A 23,143-nucleotide genomic window follows, 5' to 3' on the forward strand; every position below is an offset into this window, starting at 1 on the left:
GCACTGATGTCTGCTTCGGATTACAGGTCTCAGGTACATGTCCCTTGAGCTGTCCACACTGAGCTCCCGGGGGCCAGACCTGGATGTCCTCCATCTCTGAGGTTTCAGTGGAGTCTTCCAATTGCAGATGGCAGAAAAGGGAAGGCCAGGGATCAAAAGAGTACTGACCAGGGAGCAAATGAGAGCACAACTGGTCCCAGAAACAGAAAGTAGATCAGGCATGGCAGATCACGTGCAAGGGGCAGTGAGTGCTGAGAACTGAGAAGCCAGTCTGCCTCTTTCCTCAGGAACTGGGAAGCTATAGAGGGCTTGGGAAGGGATGTGATAAGGTCATATTTTTGTTGAGCAAATGTCCCTCTGGCTATAGAAAGGGGATAAACAGACAAATGTCAGACAGGAGCACAAACAGGGGTTGGAGACTGATGTGAGGGGGCCTCAGTTCTCTGACTAGGGAAAGGGCAAGGAGCAGGCTTGGCCTACTGACTTCTGCAGGTGGGATTGGACACAGCAGACACCTGGCCTGGCCATTTTCCCATGTCATCCCACACCCTCTCTCAACCTATCACCACCCCTGCTAGGGTCCAGGTCAAGCACAAGGTCAAACACTCAGGATCTAGATCAAGGCTGCAAGCTCAAGGACCAGAGCTGATATTCCATACTGTGGGAGAGCAGGTGGGGCTGAGGACAGGGAACAGCCTGGCTGAGCTCTGAGATGGCATGTCTGGCTTCTTTGGGCAGGGTGGGGTTCGGGCTCCTCCACCTAAGAAGAGACCAGCCCAGATCCAGTGCTCTGGAACAGATGGCACATGGTTCCTTCCTGTTTTGACCCTCTCAGCCATGCCTTGCAGAGACACAGGCTGAGATAGAAGGGAAGTGACCCTTGGGAATGGTGCTGGACACAAGAACCAGGCAGAGGAAAACACTGGTGCTATTGGAGCTCCACCCTTCACCAGCTGAGTGTCCTCAGGATTTTTGAATCCAGCTGCCCAGGGGCAAGGCTGGGGCTAGGAGCCAGGTACTGTCCCACACCATGTCCAGAGGGCAGTGCTGTCCCAGGGTCAAATGCCCCTTGTTTCTTGGTCTTGGTTTCCTCTCCTATAGAATGAATATGAAGGAGAGGAGAGGACTCCTCAATCTCTAAGGACTTCCCTCCCCAGTCTAAGAGAGGAGGGCCTGCCTGGACCTGGAAGATGGGGCAAGTCTCCAGTTACCTAAACTATGCCTTGACTTCACTGGAAAGAGCCCGACTGGAGCAGCAGACTTGGGGCTGGAACACAGAGATGGGAGAATCCCCACAGGGTCACTGCAGGATTATAGTGTCCTCTTGCCTGCTTTCCTCTTGCCTTCCCTTCTGTGGCCTGAGGACTATGGTAGGGCATCTCTGACCCTCCTTACTCTTCTGTCTTTTCAGCACTCTGGTTGTTAAGGCTGGCAGATGGGTGGCAGCCTGCTGTGAGCCTGGTTACAAGGCCCCTGACTTAACCTTACCTCTGGCTCATCCCTGAAACCTCCCTGTCTATACTCAGGGTCCCACTTCAGGCCCTATTTTCTCTGGTCTGGACTCTAAATACAACCAATCCATCCTCCATCCAACTTAAGGGACCTCTTAAAGCTCAAATTTAATGATGCCTCTGCCCTGCTTAAGAAGCTATTGAGGGCTCTCTGTAGCTGGTACCTACAATGAAGAAGCCAAATGTGTAGCCCAACATTGGGCCCATTGGAACTGGCTCTCAGGACTTCCGCTTCTCCTTCTGCCAGGCCCCTTAGCACCTGCAAACAAACTCTTGCTGATGCCCTGTGCCTACCTCTCCAGCAGGTCTGGAACACCTTCCCTTTCTTTGTTCATATTCCACTGAAGAATCTCCTCTTCCAGAGGGCCTTCCTTGATACCCCAGACAGGGGTAGAAGCCTCCTCTGTCTTCCCAGAGACTCCCAGGTTGAGAAGTCCTTGCACATTTTAAGACTTCCAATAAATGATCATCAAACGAATGAAGATGTGAAATTGCAAGGTAGGTCTTTTCTCATGAGGTTCGCTGCTTTGTATAAAATGATGAGCAAGACTAGGAGTTCTGCCGAGTAAAAACTGACTGTGTGCCAGACACTGGACTCTTCAGTTCCATTATTTCATTTGAGCCTCCAACAATGCTGCAATTATTCTTAATTTTTTTATAATTAAAGACTCTGAGGCTCAGAGAGAGATAAAGTCACTGCCCATAAGCTGTACAGCCAGGACAAGATCAGGTCTGTTGGGTGCAGAGCTTTGCAGAGGGAACAGTAATGGGTGGCCAAAGGTATGAATGCCAGAAACGGGTATTTGATCCAGTTCCACTGGCTGAAGACCTCTAGGTTCTCCAGGGAGCTCTGAGGAGAAACCTGTTCCAGGAGGGGATATTCACATTTGGTATCCTCAAGTGGTACAGGGACAAGCTCTCACCAGCTCCCTTCTGCCACTTTCCCCTGCTCCATCATCAGCTCCTCCTATCCTGTGATAAAGACCACTGGTGTTTTCTCAAACCAGTGAACCAATGTCATGAGCTATGCAAAGGAATTGGCTCCAGCCATTCCCCCCACCCACTCCTTCTATAAACCCCCAAACAGATGTTCTGGAGGTGCCACTGGCCACCCACCTTCTGGGCAGGGTCCAGGCCCTTTCCTAGAAGGCACAGAGGCAGCCCCCCTCCCCCAGCCTTGCACCACCTCCAGTGATACCCAGACGTCAAGCCCACAGTCACCTGCACACTCATCCCCTAGGCCCGTTACAGCAGTCCCTTAGGAGATTTCCTCGTGATGAGCTCAGATGGCGGCTGGCTCCTCCATCCCATTCCACCAGCCTCGCCTGGGAAACAGGGTGCCCACTGCTCTTCCTGGAGCTGGGCCTGAAGACTTCCACTCTGGGCTTGAACCCAGGGATGTGGGAAGTGGGGTCAGGGAGGAAGTGTGATGTGAGGGAAGGAAGAGACACAGCTGGGGAGGCCCAGGGGAAGAGGTTTGCTGAGAGGAGAGAGTGGGCTGACGGGGAGGAAGCAGCAGATGTGGTGCAGGATTGACGAGGACAGGGCTGAAGTTGTCCTGGCTGTGGGGGCCTAGGAGAGAAGGCAGCACATGGGCTTTATTAGGAGGCAGGAAGTTGAAGAGAATCCCTCTGAAAGGGCCCTCTTTACATGAAGAAGTTGAGACTGACAAAATAAGGCCCAGGCCTAGAAGAGAGGGGAGGGAGTGAGGGGCAGTCTGATGAGCTAAGCATGAGGGATACAAATTGATCAGTGGTATTCACAAGAACGCTGGGTCCTGGGAGTAGAGGAAGGGGAGGGAGGCCAGGATGCTGGGCCAGGGGAGGCTGAATCAGAGGTTCAGTGTAGAGAAAGTGTGTGAGAAGGTTGGAAGACTGGGAGGCTCTCAGGAAAGCCGGTTGAGGCCAGTGCGGACTCTGAGAGGAGGTTCAAAGCCTAGAGAAGACATCAGACTGGGTGGGAGGGAAGGGTCTGCAGCCCAGCCCCACCTGGTCACTGCCTGTTCACCCCTCTCATTTGGGATTGTTCACGGCCTCAATCTCATACACAACCAGATATAAACAGCCACAGTGGTGGCTTAAGGGCCTTTAGCCCCTATCTTTCTATCTCTTCCAAATCCCTAATAAATACCTACTATAAGTACAAACCACAGCTCGCCAAGTCCCCTATACCCCCAAGTGAGGTTTCTACTCCTAAGTCCTCTCTGTGTAGACATTCTTGAGCCACCCATGGAAATTTGTTCAAAAAAATATTTATTGAGCACCTGCTATGTGCCAGGCACTGGAGATGCAGCAGTGAACAAAATGTGAAAACCCTGGTGGAGCTTCCATTCTAGTGGAGGGAAAGAGACAATGAGCAAGCAAGTAGAACGGTGTTACAAGAGGACCAGCTAGGAGAAGAACACAGCAGGGAAGGGGAGTGGGGACACACGTGGACATATGTGGGACAGGAATTTGCCATGGTAGCTAGAGTAGCCAGGAGGCCACATAGAGAAAGGTGTCACTGGAGCGAGGAACAGGAAGTGAGGTCCACATGCCATCACACTTTCACAGCAGGAGCCACCTGTCACCTGCCAACATCCCACATTGCATGCGGAACCAGGAGCTGACCCTACCTTTGATACCCTCCTCCAAAGCCACCTCTTAGACCCTTACCTACAAAGCCCTATTTCTCCTACAGTGGGTCAGCCACAAATGGGGCCCCAGTACTACCTGGCTGACATTTGAAGGTGGAAGGCAGTCCATCCATCTGAAGACCACCAACCAATTGGTGGCCCTGGCCAGTTAGTAAACTTTTGGGGGCCCTAGTTTCCTCTTCTCAAAATAGTAAGAAGAGATCATGCCCCATCCCAGGTCCCAGGCAGTGAGTAAGACAGGACAGAGGGTGGCAAAGGGTCTCATCTTCAGGTTGGGAAGCAGTCACAGCAGGTTGTCCTGGGCAGACGAGCTCTGTGCCCCAGAGGCAGGCTGGACTCGGGAAGGGAAGCAGTGACCAGAAGCAGATCTCAGGGCTTGGTGTGATGGGGTACTTCTCCCAGGGAGCTCTCTCCAGGTGGAATGCAGAAACCTGGGAGAGGAGTGAGCTCCCTGTCATTGGAAGTATGCAAGAAGGTGGCTAGACAAGCCCTGACGGGGGCTTCAGGGGGTTCCTCCTCTTGGGTGGGAAGTAAAAGCACTGAGTCAGATGATCTTAAGGCTTCTCCAACTCTGAGAGTTCAGAACTCAGAACGCCCCCTTGTCATTGACCCCTGAACTTGGGGTCCAGTGGTATGTCTTATCTCCACCAGGGGGGCTCAGGCCCTGGAGGTGCTAGGGGCTATCACAGCACCAGCCAAGACAGGGAGCTGCCTTTCAGGGGAGGTTGGGTTCTCTGAGGCTCCCTCCATGCCAACCTGAGTTGTGGGCAGACTGCCTACCTTTGGGCCTCTGTGTCTGTGAAACGGGCAGGATCATAACCCATAGTAACTACTCGGCCAGTATTGGTGGTCTGCTCTTCTTGAGGTCAGGCCTGGGGGGCTCAGACAGGCTCAGAGATGCTACTCCTGCAGGCCTTTCCTTTACTCCTCCCAACAAATCTTCTCTGCTATCAGTCAAAACAAAGATCTTTTAAGAAAATATATTGAATGAGGCAGCACCAAGGACAGAGCCCTGTTCTCATTCACTGACTAGACTCACGCATGGCACATTTTCCCATACTTCTTGGGAGTAGAGTCCATGGTGGTCTTTGGGGCACCAAAGGCAAAGCAGATCTTGTCCCCAGTTCCTAACCAAGTTAAAGAAGGGAAGGAGCCTGTCTGCTATTGGCCCTGGATCTGGCTTCCCTTTCCCAACTCCTATTTCTCTTCCTGTCTCAAGAAACTGTTCTTAAGGGTCAGGGTGTCATGATGGGTTTACTGTGTGCTTTGGCAAGTTCCTAATCTCTCTGGTTTCAGTTTTCCTGTAGGGAAAAGTTACCTCTCTTCCCAAACAGAGGTTGTATCATTGTTCCGATCTGTATCCTCATCCAGGCTCACCACTGACTCACCATGCCGCCTTGGGCAGGTCACCAGCCTTCTCTGAGTCTGTCTCCTCATCTGTGTGAAGTGGGAACAAAACCAACCACAACCCAGGTGCTTGTAAAAGAGCAAGTGAGACCCTGGAGCAAGTGCACCCAGCACAGTGCCTGGCACCTATTGAGTAGCCAAGAAGCTAGCAGCAAGTAACTGAGACAAGTGAGACTCGGGGAGGTGAAGTGACCTCCTCAGGTCGCACAGCAAGTGGGTGATGAATCTAGGATGGCGCCCAGGCTCCTAGCTTCCCATTTTCCCTCCCAAGAGCCACTGAGGTGACACAGCGCTTACTCATGGGAAATGAACTGGGGGCGGAGGGAACTCCCTGGCTGCCCCTGCAGGAATCAGTCTCAACCTGGCAGTCTCAACCCTCTGTTCCCTCCTGCCCGCTTCTGGTGGCCTTCAGACATGTGGCCAGTTCTCTCTTCTCATGCAGGAACATTGGGATTCTGGGAACAAAACTGTGAGCAGGGGTCTGTGGAGAGAGGAGGGGAAAGCAGGGAGGGGGGCAGCTCTACAGGCAGGACACCTGATTTCAAGTGACAGAATTCTAGGTCCAATGAACTAAGGCAAAAAGGGAATTTATCAGACATACCACCAAAAAGTTCTGTGGAAGGTAAAGCTTCAGGCATAGCAGGAACCAGCTGCTCCATGATGTTCTCAGGAACCGTATGTTCCCATCCCTCCACTCTACCTCCCTGTGGCTTTATTTTTGGATGGTCTCCTGGTGATGAGTCTCCAGTGCCTAGCACAGAGTTCAAATGGCTATAGCAGATCCAGACTCATTTCCTACCAACTTTGCAAATCCAGTAGAAAACATGTCTCTTCCCAACCTTCCAGCAAATGCCCCAGAATTGTCTCCCAAGCACCCAGTGAAGGTGGCCTACCCATCCCCAAGGTGACCACAGGGCCTGAGGAGCCCATTCACAGGGCCACCTCTCCAAGATCCTCCAGACTCTGAGAAGAAGGGAATCCCCCAAAGGAAAAGCAAGGGCAGGGTTCATCATGAAAGAGGGTCTGGAAACTGGGTGGGAAGAATCTGTACAGGAGCCCAGGAGTGAGTGGCTGCAGGGCAGGCCACGTGCTGGACTGCAGCCACTCTTCCCGGATGGAGCCTGTTATCTGGAAGGATGGGTGGGTTCTGAAGGCACCGGGAGGCTGCAGTCAACTGTGCTCCGCACAGCCAAGCAGCCTCCTTCAAGTCCAAGTGGCCTTCTCCGCAGGGAGACAGAGGAGTGGGCAGAACCCAGGGTCCAGGCAAGGCCCACGACCTGCCACACTCACTCCAGGACCAAGGTTTATAGGAAGGCCCTGGGGTGGGGGGCGAGTGCTGTGGGCCCCAGGGGACAGGAAAGCCAGGCCCAGGGCTCCTCCTTTGCTCCTCGCCTGCCCTGCCTCATTGCTTTCTGGCCTCTGTGCCCTCTCCCAAGCTCTTCACCTCCACACTGCCCTGTGACCTCTCAGCCCCGGGTCCACTAGGGCTACCATAGTCCCCAACCTTCTTCAGTCAGAGAAAACCTCTTGCTAACTTGCCCTGCCTTGGTTTCCTCATGTGCAAAATGGGGACAGAAATCATGAAGAGTGGACCAACTGTCAGCGAGGATGTTTTTTTGTTTTTTGGGGTTTTTTTGCACTATGCTTGGCACATTGCCCATGCTCAATAAAGCTCTGTGTCCCAGGGGAGGTGGGGACCCTGGGAGCTGCTGCTTGGCACACACTAGGGGCTCGGGAGAGGCAAGTTCCCTCTTTGCTCAGAAACCAGTGGAAGCACTCCCAACCCCCAAGTCCTCCAAACTGCGGCTTCCCTTTACTTGCTCTCAAAATGGCGGTTTCAGTTCCAATTTTAATTCCTGTTGAGCAGAAGGGGAGAAGGGGAAGTGGAAAAGGAGAAGAGAAAGCAGGTCCCCTGCCCTCCCTGTGCCCCACTGCCAAGTTTGCTTGTCTCTGCAGTCAGCCTGATACCACATGTAGGACCACAGCTCTCCAGCTGGGGACACTGTCCACTGTCATGTGGCTTCCAAGGAGCCATGGCCTCAGGCTGGCCTGAGGTGGACTTTGCAGCACCTCTGCCCCATATCAGATGCTGTCTAGGATCAAGACTGGGTTGATGCCTGGAACACAGAGGGCATAATGACCCAGTAAAGTAGGTGCCACAACTAGCCCTGTTTACACCCAGAGTCAGAAGGTCATGCAGCAAGTTGTTGGTGGATCCCAGCCTGTCCGACTCCTCAGGGGAAGGAAGCTGGGTCTTGACCCCTGTCATCCTGTGCCCTTGCTATTAATCTCATACACCAGGGGCCCAGCAAGGGAGTTCCCGGGCTTGGTTTCCCAGCAGGCAGACCCAGGTTGGGAAGCTTCCCAGGCCCATCTGTGTTTGGCCGCTTTCTGCCCCAACTGGCTGGCAGGCAGTGACTCAGGCTTTCAGCTCTGGCCTCTGGCTGACTGGCCGCTCATCCACTCCAGACAAAGGCCTTAGGGGAGGGACAGGTGTGGGGTCATTGAAAGGGTAGCCTGAGACCACTGAATCTAAGTAACTGAAAGAACTTCAACCTTGTCATTCTTCCTCATGTCCAAACTCAACAACTTCTGCTGCAGAATTGACCTCATGGTTGTCACCTGAGCTGAGAAAAGGAAACCAGCAGAGGTTGTCCTCCTATGGGGTGAAAGTCTTCAGTGTTTTTACTGAGGATGTTCCTAGAGTGGAGACAGCAACATTCCTGGGGCCTATACCTCAGAAAGACAGGGTTTGGCACCAGCCATGTAACTATCACCAATGTCCCTGTGGCTCAATGCCGGTCCCAGACGGGAGGCTCCTGCTGTGTGCGGATCATCCCGGACTGTCCACTGGCGCCATCTCATGGCATCAGGCCCTCACTGCAGCAAGACAACTGTCCTACTGGCAAGAACCAAAACATTCAGATGTTCTACCCAAGTCCTGCCCTGGGACTGACACCCTCTAGGAATCCCTCAGAGCTGTATGGATAGTGACCCACTCTGAGCAGGGATATCCATGGGAGGTCATCCTGGGGGACCAGCTACTGGGTGGTAAGGAGCCCAGGCTACCTTGTCCTGGTCCCTAGCACCGTTCATTGTACAGGGAGGGCCGTGGTTACACAGCAACTTTCTGAATAAACAGCAAGTGTTCAATTTGTACACAACTCACCAGGTGTTTACCAGCAGTTCAAACCTGAACTTTCTCAGTTTGATCCAAACTTTAAGTTCCCACTCAGTTCCTCAACTTCCTTGCCTGTGAAATGGGTTTGGGGTGAGATCAGTACCCCAAGTGCTCTTCAGTCCTAAGGGGGTCCTCAGCATCTTACAGACTGAAGGAAGTCCTCACTCCATTTAGATAGTCATCCTCCCAATATTCTGGTGGCCAATGTGACCAGTCTACTGAGGCAGCTCCGAGAAAGGGGTGGGCTTGTCTGGAGGAAGACTGTGAGTAGGGGCAGAGTGGGGAAAGAACCCCAGCTCTCTCCCTGCTCCCTCCACCCCACCCGCAGCTGCCACAGATGCTCCAAACCAAAGCCCACTCCCTCCAGGCCACCCTCCTTAAATGCTGCCTCCACCCTTGGATCTGACTTTCTGGGGACAGTGAGGAGCCACTTTTCTTTCTCTGGTTGTCGTAACACCTCCAAGACCTGGTTTAGTAGTAAGGAGGGGCTGCAGGCTTGACCCAGGCAGGAAGAATCCCACTCAAGTGAGTTCCTGGGAGCAACTCCTCTATCTTCATTACTCCTCCTGAGCTCTGGGCCTGTTTTATGGAAGGGACAGCGACTGCTAAGAGAGTGTTGAGGGGCAGGGAGGTGGGAGGAGCTGATGATATACACTAGGGGCTCAATAAATGCCTGTGGAGAAAAGGAAACAGGAGGAGAGAGGGATAAGCATAAGCAAGTAACTAAGTGGATTGGCACACAGAGGAAGGGGAGACAGGCTGCTGGTGGATGAGCTATTGAATGATGACGAAAGGAAGGGGGATGCAGGAGTTAATGACTGGGAAAAGGAAAATGAATGGCTTCCCAGTGGCTCTGGGGTTACAGCTGAAGGAGGGACCAAGAACTCTTATCGCCCACCTACCCATTTGACAGATGAGAAGACTGAGAGAGGGCTGGGAGAAAGGGAACTGCTGGGTCTGTGGGGGCTGGCAGCCTCTGATCTCCTCTCAGCCAGTTCAACCCCCTCATCCCCCTCTTTCCAGGAAAGAGGGGTTCCAGGAAGGACGCCTTTCTCCGCCTCCTCGCTCCTGTAGGCCCAGTTTCCGCCAGGCTGAGGGGTGGCAGGGAGGCGGTGGCCCCTCCAGGGGCTATTTCAGTCAGAGACAGCCCTGCCAGGAAGCAGAGGAAGCTGTCCACCCATTGGAGGTGTTACAGCCTGACCGAGGTCTGAGTGCCGAGAGCCCTGCGTCTGGCTTCCCTGGGTCCCAGCACGCTTGGGCCCACAATCCTACCACAGGGACGGGAGGCTGCATGTGAGTGTCACTGCATTTTGGGGCCATGAGCTGGTGTGGGGTGGGATGGAGGGCAGCCGGAGACAAGGAGCTGTAACTTCTGGCTAGGAGACTGGGCCAGCACTGACCTAAAGGAGGCCCACAGGATTCTGCCCAGCTGGGGATCAAAAAAAGAAGAGGCAAGATGGGGCCCGGAGCTTGGCGAACACTTAGGATCCTGACAAGTGGAGATGGACTGAATGGTACCTTGTGTGAAGAGAACAGCAAAGATGGGCAGGCTGGGGAGGGTGTCTGGATCTGTGACTGGCAGTGGCTGTGTGGCTGTCCCCATGTCTTGGGATCACTGTGATGGGAGAGGAAGGGTGTTTCCCGGAGGGCAGAGGATGCTGGGAAGAATATGGTCTGAACCACCTCTTTGAAAGCCCACACCACAGGCAGCTTAGTGGGGCAAGGGTCTGAGCTAGTCCAGGACTTAGGGCTAAGAGTGGACCAAGCTGCTGCCTAGAGGTGGGGCCAAGCAAGCCTTCCCTTAGGCAGCCCCTGCCAGGAACAGGAGGACAGCTCAGCCCTCCCAGCCCCTCAGAAGGCAGAGTGAAGCTCTAGTAGGGAAGCTGGAGCCACAGCCAGGCCTGTCTTTCCTGGGCCAGAAAGATTTGCCCAGAGAGCAGGACAGTTCCGTGGGTCCTCTCCTACAGCCCCTGACTCCTTCCAAGAGGGAGAGGAAGGTCCCCAGAGGACTAGGGAGCAGGAGAGGCAGAAACCAACAGGAGTCTCCAGCCACCTGAGGCAGAGGGCTATCCTGGGGCGGCGGGCAGGGTCTGAGGACGGCAGGCCTCCCAAAGGAAGGTTTAGGGACATATTACCCTACACTGGTCTTCTCTCAGACCCTGCTTTCCCCACCTTGCTCCCCGCCTGGGGTGTCCTGACACCCCTCTCCACCCACAGAAATCCTCCTCAGCCACCAGGATCTTGCTTCAAACTTCAGCTCTGAAAGTCCCTTCCACCCTGTGGCTCCCACTGGTCCTCCTCAGACTGGCACATCTGTAGCGATATGGATAACTAGCTCTCTGCCTGTCCGTGTCTACATACTATACTCCACCCCAGGCATTCAGCAGACAGTGAGTCAATGCCAGGCAGGTGGAAATGGGAGAATGAATGCATGAACGAAAGAACGGCCTGATGAACGAAAGAATGAAAGTAGAGATAAAAAATGAACCTCCTCTTGCCCATAACGGTCTTGGCTTCCCGGCCTCTCTGGGGGACCTCTTGCTTCTTCCTCTGTCCCCACACTCCACACCCATCTCCTCTCAGCTGGACGCACAGCAGTCCAAGCTTACCGGCTAAAGACCCACTAGAAGTCTTTGATAACCAAAGGTGATATGGTGGGTAGAGTACAGACCAGAGAATCTAAACATCATTTTGCTTAGAATTTGGGTAAAATAGCTGAGCGCAGTGGTACGCGCCTGTAATCCCAGCAACTTGGGAGGCTGAGGCCAGACAATCATAAGTTTGAGGTCAGCCTGGGCAATTTAGCAAGACCCTGTCTCAAAATAAAATAAAAACGGCTGGGGAGGTAGCTCAGAGGTAAAGCACTACTGGGTTCAATCTCCAGTACCCCCCCACCCACACAAGAATTTGGGTAAAATGTTTTCACTAAAATCAAATTTTAAAAATTTGCTCTAATATAACTTTTTAAAAATATCATAAGTTTATTTAGCAGGTATAGTCACATTAAAGACAGCTAACACAGTGCCAGGCACTGATCCTTGCAACAACCTTGAGGCAGATACCATATGGTCGGTTTTACAGGTGAGAAAACTGAGGCACAGAGGTTAAGTAATGTGCCCAAGGCCACACAACTCACATGTGGCAAGCCTGGGATTTGAACCTGGGAATCCAAGCCATATACTCAGCCTCAATTCCTTACCACTCTTTGAGTGCATTTGCAGGACTTCATGTGTTTTCCAGGTCTGTTTTTCCCATCTGTTAAACACAGTGAAGGAAGGATTGGACTATCTCAAAGGCTTTGCTTTCCAGGTCTATTGGATTTAAGTTGTAAACTCTCCCTAGACGTCAATGATATGGAAATGCCATTATCCAGGAGGCTTCCAGGAGTCAAAACCCCAATAAGCAACCCCTTAAGGAGTTTGGGCTGTTGAATCCCCCCAAACCCAGCCTCAACCAGTGAGAGGTGGGACAAGGTGTAGGATGCAGTGACATGGTATTTATTAGCACCTACTGAATGTCAGGCCCAAGACATATTTTACTGTTAAGATTAGAAAAGGCAGGAGACATGACCTGGGCTGTCCAGTGTGACAGTATAGGCTCCAAGACTGGAACCCAGGCCTGCCTGGCCCTGAAGCTGCCCTTGTCACCCCCACATTCCACGTCTGTGGGCCACACCAAGTTGATGCCTCTGAATCAGGTGATTGGGTTCTGGCTTACCTCTGCTTCTAACTCAGCAATTATGTTTGATTTGTCCCTGCCCCTCACAGCCTCTGGATTTCCATCTGTGTAAAACTGTGATCCCTCACATCTCTTCAGGGAAATTGTTTTCACTGTGGGCACCTGGTGGCGCTGTGGAGTCTGCCTCTGCTAGTACCATGGTAGCCTTGAGTCAATTGGAAAGAAGCCTTAGGGAAGTCCTAGGTCACCTCCTTGTGCTATTTTACAGAAAACGAGGCTGCTACTGAAAGAAGAACATGGCTTTTGGAAGGTGGAATTCAGACTGAGGAAGTTGGAACTGTCCTCAGTAAGCTCTTGGTGTGTGGATCATTCAAATGGGTTAACTAAGAGTTACCAGGAACTCTGCCCTGGACCCCAGTTCTGACTTGAAGACACAGAGAGGAACCAAACCTCTCAGGAAGTTCTCAGTCTGTGAGAGACAGGCAGATCCATCATAACCACAATCTCCACATCCCAGAGAGCACAGGGGCAGCTCTGCAGAGCATGACTTAGTGATTTAGAGGTGAGTGCAGCATTTCCCCATTTCACAGATGAGGAAACTGAGACTCAGAGAAGTTAGGTCACTATCCCATGGTAAGCAGCAGAGCTGGGTTTCAAACCCAAGTTCATCAACTCCCACTAACAATAGAGACTATTGACCAGGGTTTTGAAGGATGAATAGAAGTTCCCTAGTAAAGCTCATGTGAAATAAATACTATAGAATGAAAGTAAGTTAGATTTCTCCCAAATTTGAGCTTTATTGTATTCCAAGTTTCCCTGAAGTGAGTGGTATGTGGGGCCTCCATGGGGTGGTAAGTATAAGAGATGACAACGTTGGTGCTCTAATTGTTCATGTAGAGATCAAGGCCCAGAGAGGGCCAGGGCCTACGGGGTGGCTGGCGAGCATGTCACTGACAAAGTTGCGTTTTGCCTCCCCAGCCTCTCCAAATGTAGGAAGCCCAGCTGGGCAGAAATGGAGTGGGACAATGGCACAATCCAGGCCCAAGGCTTGCCACCCACCACCTGCGTCTACCGTGAGGACTTCAAGCGGCTGCTGCTGCCACCTGTGTACTCAGTGGTACTGGTGGCCGGCCTCCCACTCAACCTCTGCGTCATTGCCCAGATCTGCATGTCCCGCCCGGCTCTGACCCGCACAGCTGTGTACACTCTGAACCTGGCCTTGGCTGACCTCCTGTATGCCTGCTCCCTGCCCCTGCTCATCTACAACTATGCCCAAGGTGACCACTGGCCCTTTGGAGATCTGGCTTGCCGCCTGGTGCGCTTCCTCTTCTATGCCAACCTGCACGGCAGCATCCTCTTCCTCACCTGCATCAGCTTCCAGCGCTACCTGGGCATCTGCCACCCCCTAGCCCCCTGGCACAAGCGTGGGGGCCGCCGGGCTGCCTGGCTGGTGTGTGGAGCTGTGTGGCTGGCGGTGACAGCCCAGTGCATGCCCACTGCCATCTTTGCTGCCACGGGCATCCAGCGGAACCGCACCGTCTGCTATGACCTGAGCCCGCCGTCCCTGGCCGCCCGCTACATGCCTTATGGCATGGCCCTCACAGTCATTGGCTTCCTGCTGCCCTTTGCGGCCCTGCTGGCCTGCTACTGCTGCCTGGCCCGCCGTCTGTGCCGCCAGGACGGCCCTGCAGGGCCTGTGGCCCGGGAGCGGCGTGGCAAGGCTGCCCGCATGGCTGTGGTGGTAGCGGCTGCCTTTGCCATCAGCTTCCTGCCTTTCCACATCACCAAGACAGCTTACCTGGCGGTGCGCTCTACCTCAGGCGTCCCCTGCCCAGTGCTGGAGGCCTTTGCTGCCGCCTACAAAGGTACGCGGCCCTTCGCCAGTGCCAACAGTGTTCTGGATCCCATCCTCTTCTACTTCACCCTGCACAAGTTCCGCCGGCGGCCGCATGAACTCATACGGAAACTTACAGCCAAGTGGCAGAGGCAGGGTCGCTGAGTCCTCCTGGGCAGGACCCAAGGTGGGGCAACTGTCACTGTGGCCAGGACACCAGAAGTTCCACCAACCCTGAATCATGCGAGTCACGGAGTAGCCCCTTGAAGACCCCAGATCCCTCTGTGGGCACAGAGACCAACAGGCCTGGGCCTCCAGAAGTCCCCAGTCACAGTTAAGAAAATCATGCTAAGGGCTGGGGATGTAGCTCAGTTGTAGAGTCCTTGCCTGGCATGCATGAAGCCCTGGGTTCAATCCCCAGCACTGCTAAAACTCAATCAATAAATAAGATTTGTTGCCAGACATGATGACATACACCTGTAATCCCAGCAGCTCAGGAGGCCAAGGCAGGAGGATTGCAAGTTCAAAGCCAGCCTCAGCAACTTAGCGAGGCCCTAAGCAACTTAGCAAGACCCTGTCTCAAAATAAAAAATAAGTGCTGGGGATGTGACTCAGTGGTTGAGCTCCCCTGGGTTCAATCCCTGATGCCAAAAAAGAAAAAAGAAAACCATGTTAAACTGCTCACAGAAATACATGTGACATGTACTGTAACAGAGGCTTTGTACTGTACTTTGTACATGTACAAAGCATGGAGTACATGCTTTGGAGTTACCAATGAAGGGGAGGAGGGAAGATGCAAAAGGAAAGTGAGAACTTCCAGGAAAAGGGTATTTGAGCTGGGTTTTGAGAGATGAATGTGAGCTTTCTGATGGGGAGGAATGATACCTCATTTATTTAGTAAAGGTTTACTGAGACCTTGTGCTCAGGCCTGGGTCTGAGGTCCCAGAAGAACCAGACCCAGTCCTGCCCTATACAGGCTCCCAATTCCTAGAGGTACAAACACAGACACAGTGATATCAAGGCTGTGATAGACAGAGGCAAACCTGGAGGAGGGGGGCCCAGAAGATGCCCATGACCCAGTCCAAGGAGTTCGGTAATACCCATCTGAGCCAGATGTCAAAGGCTGAGTGGGAGCACAGCAGACTCAGTGGGGAGCACTAAAGTGCAACCTAGGCCAGTCTCCTGCTGGGTCTGCCCTGGGGAAATGGGTTGAAGACTAGGGAGGAAGGCATGTGGACTCCTACATGTCCCACAGCCACTGTCTAGACAAGGGCAGGAGCTGGCAGGGTGCTGCAGGCTCAGTAGGGGGAGGGAGGAGGGGCCCTTCTTAAAATAGGAGGCTCTGGTGGAAAGCACTATGGGTTCAAAGCCCAGAGGTAGCAATCAGCTGAGTATGCTGTAAAGCAATTAAACCTGAAGGCCGTGTATACAGGACCTGTGCCCAGGAAAGGAGCTGTGTGGGGCCAGAGCATCACATGCTCAGAAGAGCCCCAGAGCCACCTCCCCTTCACTGCCTCTTCCAAAGTGGTTCTCAAGATGAGGGCCTCCTTGGGGCCTGAGCATCACCACAAGCCCCCCAGAGAGGGGAAACAGCACTTCAACATTGGGTCATTCTAAAAGGAGAAGCCAACAGCCTGAGAAGACTTAGGGCCACCAGGAGGCTTCTACCTGAAGGTCCTGTGACTGGAAAGCCCTGATCTCATGGCAGACTGTCCTTACTGGGTACCATGCCTGTCCTCTCAGGTCCCTCATTTTGACCTGTGGGTGCCTGGAAGGCTGCCTTGCTCTCCCCTGTGGAGATGTCTCAAACACAGATCTGAGTCCTATGAAGCCTCAGAAAGGCATCTGTACTGCAGGAACCTCGAGGAGGCAGCAAAGGGGAATCAAATGGCCCAAGACCACTCCAGGCCATGGAGTCCCCCTCTCCTCCTCTCCCCTAGCACCTCCCCTGGCCAATGCTCTGGGGCTCCTCCTCCTCTCTGTTCTGGCTCTTCGCTTCTCTTCCCCACCCCAAGCCAACCCTCCGCTGCCCCTTTCTTCCCCTGCAGTCCTCCCAGACCTGTTTTTCTCATGTGGAACCATCTAGCCTGCCCGTGGCTGGTGGTGTAACAGACAGCTCTGTGAGCAAAAGCCCCCCACAGCAAGGAGTCCTCCATTCCAGAAGGTAGAGCTGGGAGAGGAGAGGGCAGAGGACAAGACTGGGGAAAACTGTAAATGAATTCTAGAAAAATCTTTAAGCACTTCCTAATCCCCAAGGCTGCTGGGCAACAGGGACATCCCCAGAAGGGTTTCAGGAGAATTAGCACCCTAACACCGTCAGGGGTGTGTTTGTAGCTGCTGAGGAAGAGTAAAAACCAGACCCAACGTTGTCACCTTGGAAATCTGCTCAATGTTCTTCCTGGAGAAGCTGGTATTTTGGAGAGGAAGAACTTGGACTCTTTTAGCCACAGTGGGACATTAGAAGACAGGCTGATTTCAGTTCCCCACAGGATGCAATGAGTGCCAAGCAGGTCAGATGTTACCCACCTTGCATCCACTGTTGAATAGGGAGTAGGGGGAATCATAAGCAGAAGACAGAAGAAGGCCTCTGCCCACAGCCTGGTTGTGCCCTGTCAAGAGAGCCAAGTGACTATCCCAGCCGGCTATAGAAGCTGTGACCTGTTGGTTACTTTTCTAGGAATGGAAGTTATAGGCCACAGGTAAATTGCTTTCCCAGCTTCCCTAAGTGAGGCAAAGTAGTGTAGAGGGAACAGAGCCCTGAGACAGACCACCTGGGTATGCATCCTGGCTCTTTCATTTACTAGCTGTGTTACTCTGGGTAAGTTATTTAATAAACCCCTCTGTGCCTCAGCTTCCCCAACTGAACAATTGGGATAATAATACCTGTCTTGCAAATTGCTGTGAACATTAAATTAATTAATATGTGCAAAGCAATCCCTGGAACATAATAAGCATGCAATGAATGTTACTATTGTAATTATTTTGCCTTTTGGAACACAAGTTCCTGCAGGGTCTCTCTCTAGGAACAGGCATAGGAGGTCTCTAAACAGCTGGATTTAAGCAAGGATTTGCAACCCTTCTCTGGGAGGCAGAGTCTTTTAAGGAAAAAAAAAAAGCTCTTCACACTTTTCCAGAATAAGGACTATAATTCACAAACCCCATCTGCTCTGATAAGAATGGAAAACCATTTATTGCATGCTAATACCAAGGACTCCAAATGTTGTGTGAAAGCTTAAGTGCCCTTCCCCCTCCCTCCCTTTGTCTCCTTTCTCTTTCCCACCCTTTCTTCGCTCCTCACTTTAACCCATAACAGTAATATTGGGGTAGGGGCTGGGGCTGACCCTAGGGATCCTTTGCTCTCTGGGGTGGGAGAAGGGACACAGAGGGAGTAAGGAGCAGTGTGGTGACACAGCGGGATGTGGGTTCAGAAAGGTCCAAGATGATTCTCCTGTGAGTTGGAGATTTCCTGGGGGATGGGGCAGGGCAACTAGGCCTTGAAGGATAGATATAATCTGCTGGGAGGAGAGGGGTTAAGGGTACTCCTGGTGCAGGAGACAGTGCAGGCAAAGGCCTTCAGGCTTTTGGTGGAGGAACAGGAAGTGTGGTGACCCAAGATGAGGCTGGAGAGTGAAGGCCTTGGGTGCCAGAACAGAAAGGCCCTGTAGAACCATAAGAATGTTATCAATTGCTATTTATTGGGCCCTGTGGGTTCTGGACACCAAGAAATGAGCTTTACACACATTTTCTCACTTACGCCTTATATTACCTCCTATGACAGACGGGGAAACTGAGGCCACTTGTCAAGAGGAACTAACTTGTCAAGGTCAAGCTCACACAGCCTTTCTATAAAAATACTGGATCTCCCTATTTCATCCTCCCTCCCTTCCATTTCTTCACCTGCTATTCAAGTACACCTCTCCTGCACAGTCCCAAGAAGTGTATCAGAGGCAGCTGGAGGTCAACCACAATATCACCTCTCCCCTTTAACTAGGCACATGGCCTCCAAGGATGAAGACTTTACTGCCCAGACTCTTTGCAGTTGGACATAACAGTGACTTACTCCTAGCAACGGGATATTAGCAAAGTGCCCTGAGGCAGTTTCACGTGGGGAGGGAGGAGCAATTTTAGAGAGGGTGGAGTCTTTGCCCTCGTCCCTCTCCCTTCTTGTTTACAAGTAAAGAGGACAACTGGAGTGCCATCTTGGACAGTGAGGGTAAGGGCCCCTTCTGTGGCTGGTAGAGCAAGAAACTGGGAGCAACTTGGGTTTCCAACCATTCTAGTTTGAACTTCTGCGTGAGAAATAAATACTTTAAACACACACACACACACACACACACACACACACAACACACACTAGTTTTTCAGGCCTTTGTAACCCACAGCCAAAACTAATCCCCTTAGACAGGTTCCATCCTGAGCTGGGAGACCTAGGTGGAGGCCTGGCTGTGACTGGGATAGGGGTCAGGGTCAGGGTCTGGGCAGGGGGCAAGGCCTCACCCTGGTGGGAGCTAGGAGTCAATGGTCTGGAGACCCTTTTTGAAAGCAGTTTTGTGTAAAGCCTGGGAAGGGGTCAGCCCCGATGTGGCTTGAGGCCGAGGTGTGCATAGGCTTCCTAGGGGAGAGTGAGAACAGAAGGGCCCTGTTTAGAGTCCTAGGAACTCCAATAGTAGTGGGCTAGGGAGGAGGAAGAGCCAAGGAGGTGAAAGTCAGGAGCCTGGAGGTCTCTGAACCATGGTGGCATAATGGAGCAGTGGAATTGGGTGAGGGAGTGTATTACAGTTTGGATATGAACTGTCCCCCAAGAGTATGAATATGCAAGCATATTAGAGGCAAAATGATAGAATTATGAGAGCTGTAATCTAATCAGTTCATTCTAGTTTGAATGGACTGACTGGTGGTAACTATAGGCAGATGGGGCTTGCTTATAGGAGATGGGTCATCAGGGGAGTTCCCTGGAAGGACTCATCTTCCCTGTGGCCCCTTCTTCCTCCTCTCTCTGCTTCCTGGCCACCAGGAGATAGCACAACTCCTCAGTCCATGCCCTTCTGCCATGTTTTTCTGCCTCATCTTGGACCTAAAGCAATGGTGTCAGTCATCTACGGACTGAGAACTCTACAATCATGATCCCCAAATAAACTTTTCCTCCTCTAAGTTCTTCTGGTCAGGTATTCTGGTCACAGTAATGCAAAGCTGCCTAACACAGAGGGGCAGGAGGAGGGGAGTGAGAGGAAGGTACTGAGGTAGGCCAGATCCGGGAAGGACCAAGGAAGCAGCTTCCAGGGCAAAGACCTTCGAGTGTCATCAAGTGCCAGTTGATGACAGGGAGCTAGGGGAGTAGGGTCAAGAACTGGGGAGCTAGAGAATCAGGACTCAGGCCCATCTTGGAGAGATTTCCATTCTAAGCAGGAAAAGCTCCAGGACACTAGATCTGTCCTAGCAATGGATGCTGTTGCCACATTCTTTCCTTATTCATTTGTCTGGAAGACACTCTCTGTGTACCTTTGAGATGAGCTCAGATCCAGACCCTACCTTGGGAAAGAATCTGAGGGCTTAGTGGTACAGACAAAGAAAGAGTTCATCCAATAAACATTTATTGAACACCTACTGTATGCCAGGTATCATAGTGGGCAGTGGGTCCCTGCTCTCATAGTCTGATGATGGAGACAGGTAATAATGAAATAAACACATACACCTAGATCATTGCAGCTGGGGAGGAGAGCTCAGAAAATAAAGAGTGGCAGTCAACAAGGAAGGTCTCACTAGGGAGGTGACAAGTTCACGGAATGGTGGGTGGTCCCTAGATGTTGGGAGCTGGGGATGGGGTGATCTTATTTGAAGGGTCCAAAAGATTCCTTAGCTGAGGCCGAATGGTCTCAGAGGCATGAGCTTAGTGCAGAGAGGTGCAACAGACTTTAGGAGTTCAAACGAGCCCCGTCATTTCTCTGAAATGTTTTCCTTACCAATTCAGTGACAATACTACCAGCTCTCCCCCAGCTGCCAGGGTACTGAGGATGGAAAAGTTGGAGCAGAAATTTCATAAATTACTAAAAGTTACTAGAAGAATTGGAAAGAAGCACAAACTGGAACTTCAAATTTAAAAAAATGAAAAGTCACAGATGATCCAAAAACAGAGAGGAGAGACTCAATCCCAGCTTGACCTGCTCATGGAGTGGGCCCACCACTTCCTTCCACATGCCCTGGAGTCTGCACCACACCGAGCAAACACCCAGGTGCCCACCAGCAAGATAGGGAAGCCATTCACAGCTACGGTCACACATTGGAATGCAGTGCACAGGTAGAACAAATCACACCAACCTGCACTGATATGAATACATCTTAGCAGGATAATATTAAGGGAAAAAAGTCCCCCAAATTATATACAGCAACATGCCCCTTTTATAAAGTCAAAACAAGAAAAATGAAAATACATCATTTTGAGAGAATATGGATATACAATAAGCTCACATAAAAAGGAAAGCAAGAGAACGCTAAAAGATTTGAGATGAGGGTCATCCTAGGTGGCAGGGTAGCATGGGGACTATATAATGAGATGTAGATTATTGAAAAGATCATAGTTGCTTTTTTTTTTTTTTTTTTTTTTTGGTGAAGGCCAATTAAATAACTGATAAGAATACATGATGAACAAAAAGATTATATATTACCCAATCCTGTGCACTCAAGAGCTACTTAATTATACAGGAAAGAGGGAATTTTTTTTTTTTTTTTTTGTACTGGGGATTGAACCCAGGGGTGCTGAACCACTGGGCCACATCCCCTGCCCCTTTTTGTATTTTATTTAGAGACAGGTTCTCACTAAGCTGCTTAGGACCTCACTAACTTGCTGAGGCTGGCTTTGAACTCACAATCCTCCTGCCTCAGCCTCCTGAGCCACTTGGATAATAAGTGTGCACCATCGAGCCCAGCAGTGGGGAATTTCAGATGGTTTCTGTTTGGCTTTGGAATGGAGCCAGAAGCCAGACTGCCCCATAATTCCTTCCTGTAGTTCACTTCTTATGGGGGACTCCTTACTCATTTTAAGTATCCATGCTTACCCCTTACACTCTTAAGTACCCCAAGCCTGTCACTGACTGTGACTGTATGAAAACCTTCCCATCTTCATTTTTCCAAAGGCTTCCAGAGCCCTGACCTCACTGGGCCACCATGACTAACTGGGTAGATGGTTATTTGCATTCCCCCTTTGTAGATGAGTCTGAGGCCCAAAGAAAGGGGTCACTTCTGGGGTAGGCCTGGCTCCAAATTCCAGCAGCTCTCCTCACTCCACCCTGGAACCCAGTGTTCTCAGTACCTCTCAGATAAGCCTTTTCAAGGCCAAAAGCATTCAGGCCCTCTGTTCATGGAGATGACAGTCTCATCCTGGATCCTGAGAAGCTGGGTTGAAAGGACTCTTCTATTTTTTAAAATAAATTTTTTCAGCTGTAGGTGGACACATTGCCTTTATTTATTTTTATGTGGTGCTGAGGATCGAACCCAGGGCTTCACCTGTGCTAGGCAAACACTCTACCAGTGAACCACAACTCCAGCCCAGCCTCCCTGCCTCTTGAGGCAGTGCAAGCAGGCAAGCCGCTCTCTGAGTGGGTGACTTCCCTTTGGGCAGAGGCCCACCCAAGATCCTTAAACACCCTCCCTCCCACCAACAAAGTCAAAGCCCAGCCAGCTCACCTCTGAGCCAAGCCACAGGACTCTGAGAGCTGGTGACCTGAGTCTCTGCTTTTCTCTATCAATGAACCCAATTGTGATATAGGATAAGGACCTCTAGGATCTCTGTCCCAGAAGTGAAAAGAAGGCAGATTATAACAGGCTATGAAGGAGCTTAGAAAAGTACAAATTTCAGATGGTAGGAACCATCATGAGAGAAGACAGTAACTTCTGGGATGAGAGTCTACACACAGCCCCAAAGTTTCCCCATAAGAGCAGAAAGAAAAGACTTTAAAGGAAAAGTCTGACTTCAAATGTCAGAGTTAGAGATGGCACACTTGGGAAACCTGACTTACTTCTCACTTTTCACACAAGGTTTAGACCCAGAGAAGCACAGAGATTTACCCAAGGTCACACAGCAAGGCAGGGCAGAGAGGAATTAGGCAAGGCAGGCTCTTTTCCTTGCTCACCAATTTCCAGATGAAGAAAGAGCATTTTACTCCTTAGTCCCCTTGAAGCAGAGCTTAGACATGATTGAGTGAGAGGTTCACTGGAGATTTGTCTCAACTCCTACAAATCAAGGAGCCCACAAATCAAGGAGCTTCCCAGAGGGTAGAGAATGAGTTCCCATTCTGAGGGCTATATGAGTAGCAAGCAAGGTTTGGGGTCCTGGTTGTCCTCCCTTCCTCATTCCACAATCACTGAGTGTCTACCATCTTGCCCTACATCCCCTCCTGTCCCTCTCATCTAGAGTGGAGCCTTCCAGCCTAGTCCTGCCCCATTAAGGTCTCTTTGATAGGCACTCTGGTGGCTGGGTAAGACAAACTGCTGACTTACCACATCTTTCCCTGAGACCCTGTTACTGCATGGATGTAGGAAGGCAAGGGCAGGTTTGACCAGCCTATAGAGAGCTGGGGAGGGCTGAGGGAGCATGGGGCAGACCAGACTGTCCTCTGTTCCCAGGGAGGACTCCAGCCCAATAAGAAGGAGAAGGTTGCTGGGGGGCTCAAAGGAAAGAGATTCACTTCTTTATCAGGATCTGGGGTAAGGGAAGACTGTCTGGAGGAGTACAGCATTTGAACACCCTAAAATCTGGATACTAATAATTATCATTATTATTTCAGTTCTGGGGATTGAGCCCAAGGATGCTCCCACCACTGAGCTACATTCCCAGGCTTTTTTATTTTTGAGAGAGGGCCTGGCTAAGTTGCCTGGTCTGGCTAAGTTGCCCGGTCTGGCCT

The 23,143-nt window shown here is 51.5% G+C and overlaps 1 protein-coding gene across 8 annotated transcripts in view; it reads left to right on the forward strand.

Moving 5' to 3' along the window:
- P2ry6 (pyrimidinergic receptor P2Y6) overlaps nucleotides 1-14,697 on the forward strand; it is a 32,024-nt gene extending 17,327 nt beyond the window's left edge. For 3 of the 8 annotated variants that reach the window (XM_047518193.1, XM_047518187.1, XM_047518195.1), the window contains exons 2-3: nucleotides 12,681-12,769; nucleotides 13,391-14,697. In XM_047518193.1, coding sequence (XP_047374149.1) covers nucleotides 13,425-14,411 — 987 coding nt within the window. In that variant the 5' untranslated portion in view covers nucleotides 12,681-12,769; nucleotides 13,391-13,424 and the 3' untranslated portion in view covers nucleotides 14,412-14,697. Of the gene's footprint in view, nucleotides 1-9,955; nucleotides 10,028-12,680; nucleotides 12,975-13,390 lie in introns of those variants that run through there. The other 5 variants (XM_047518189.1, XM_047518188.1, XM_047518192.1 and 2 more) reach the window with 3 other exon arrangements.
- Nucleotides 14,698-23,143: the final 8,446 nt, after the last annotated feature.

Source organism: Sciurus carolinensis, chromosome 11 (assembly GCF_902686445.1).
Source record: "Sciurus carolinensis chromosome 11, mSciCar1.2, whole genome shotgun sequence".
NCBI lineage: Eukaryota > Metazoa > Chordata > Mammalia > Rodentia > Sciuridae > Sciurus > Sciurus carolinensis.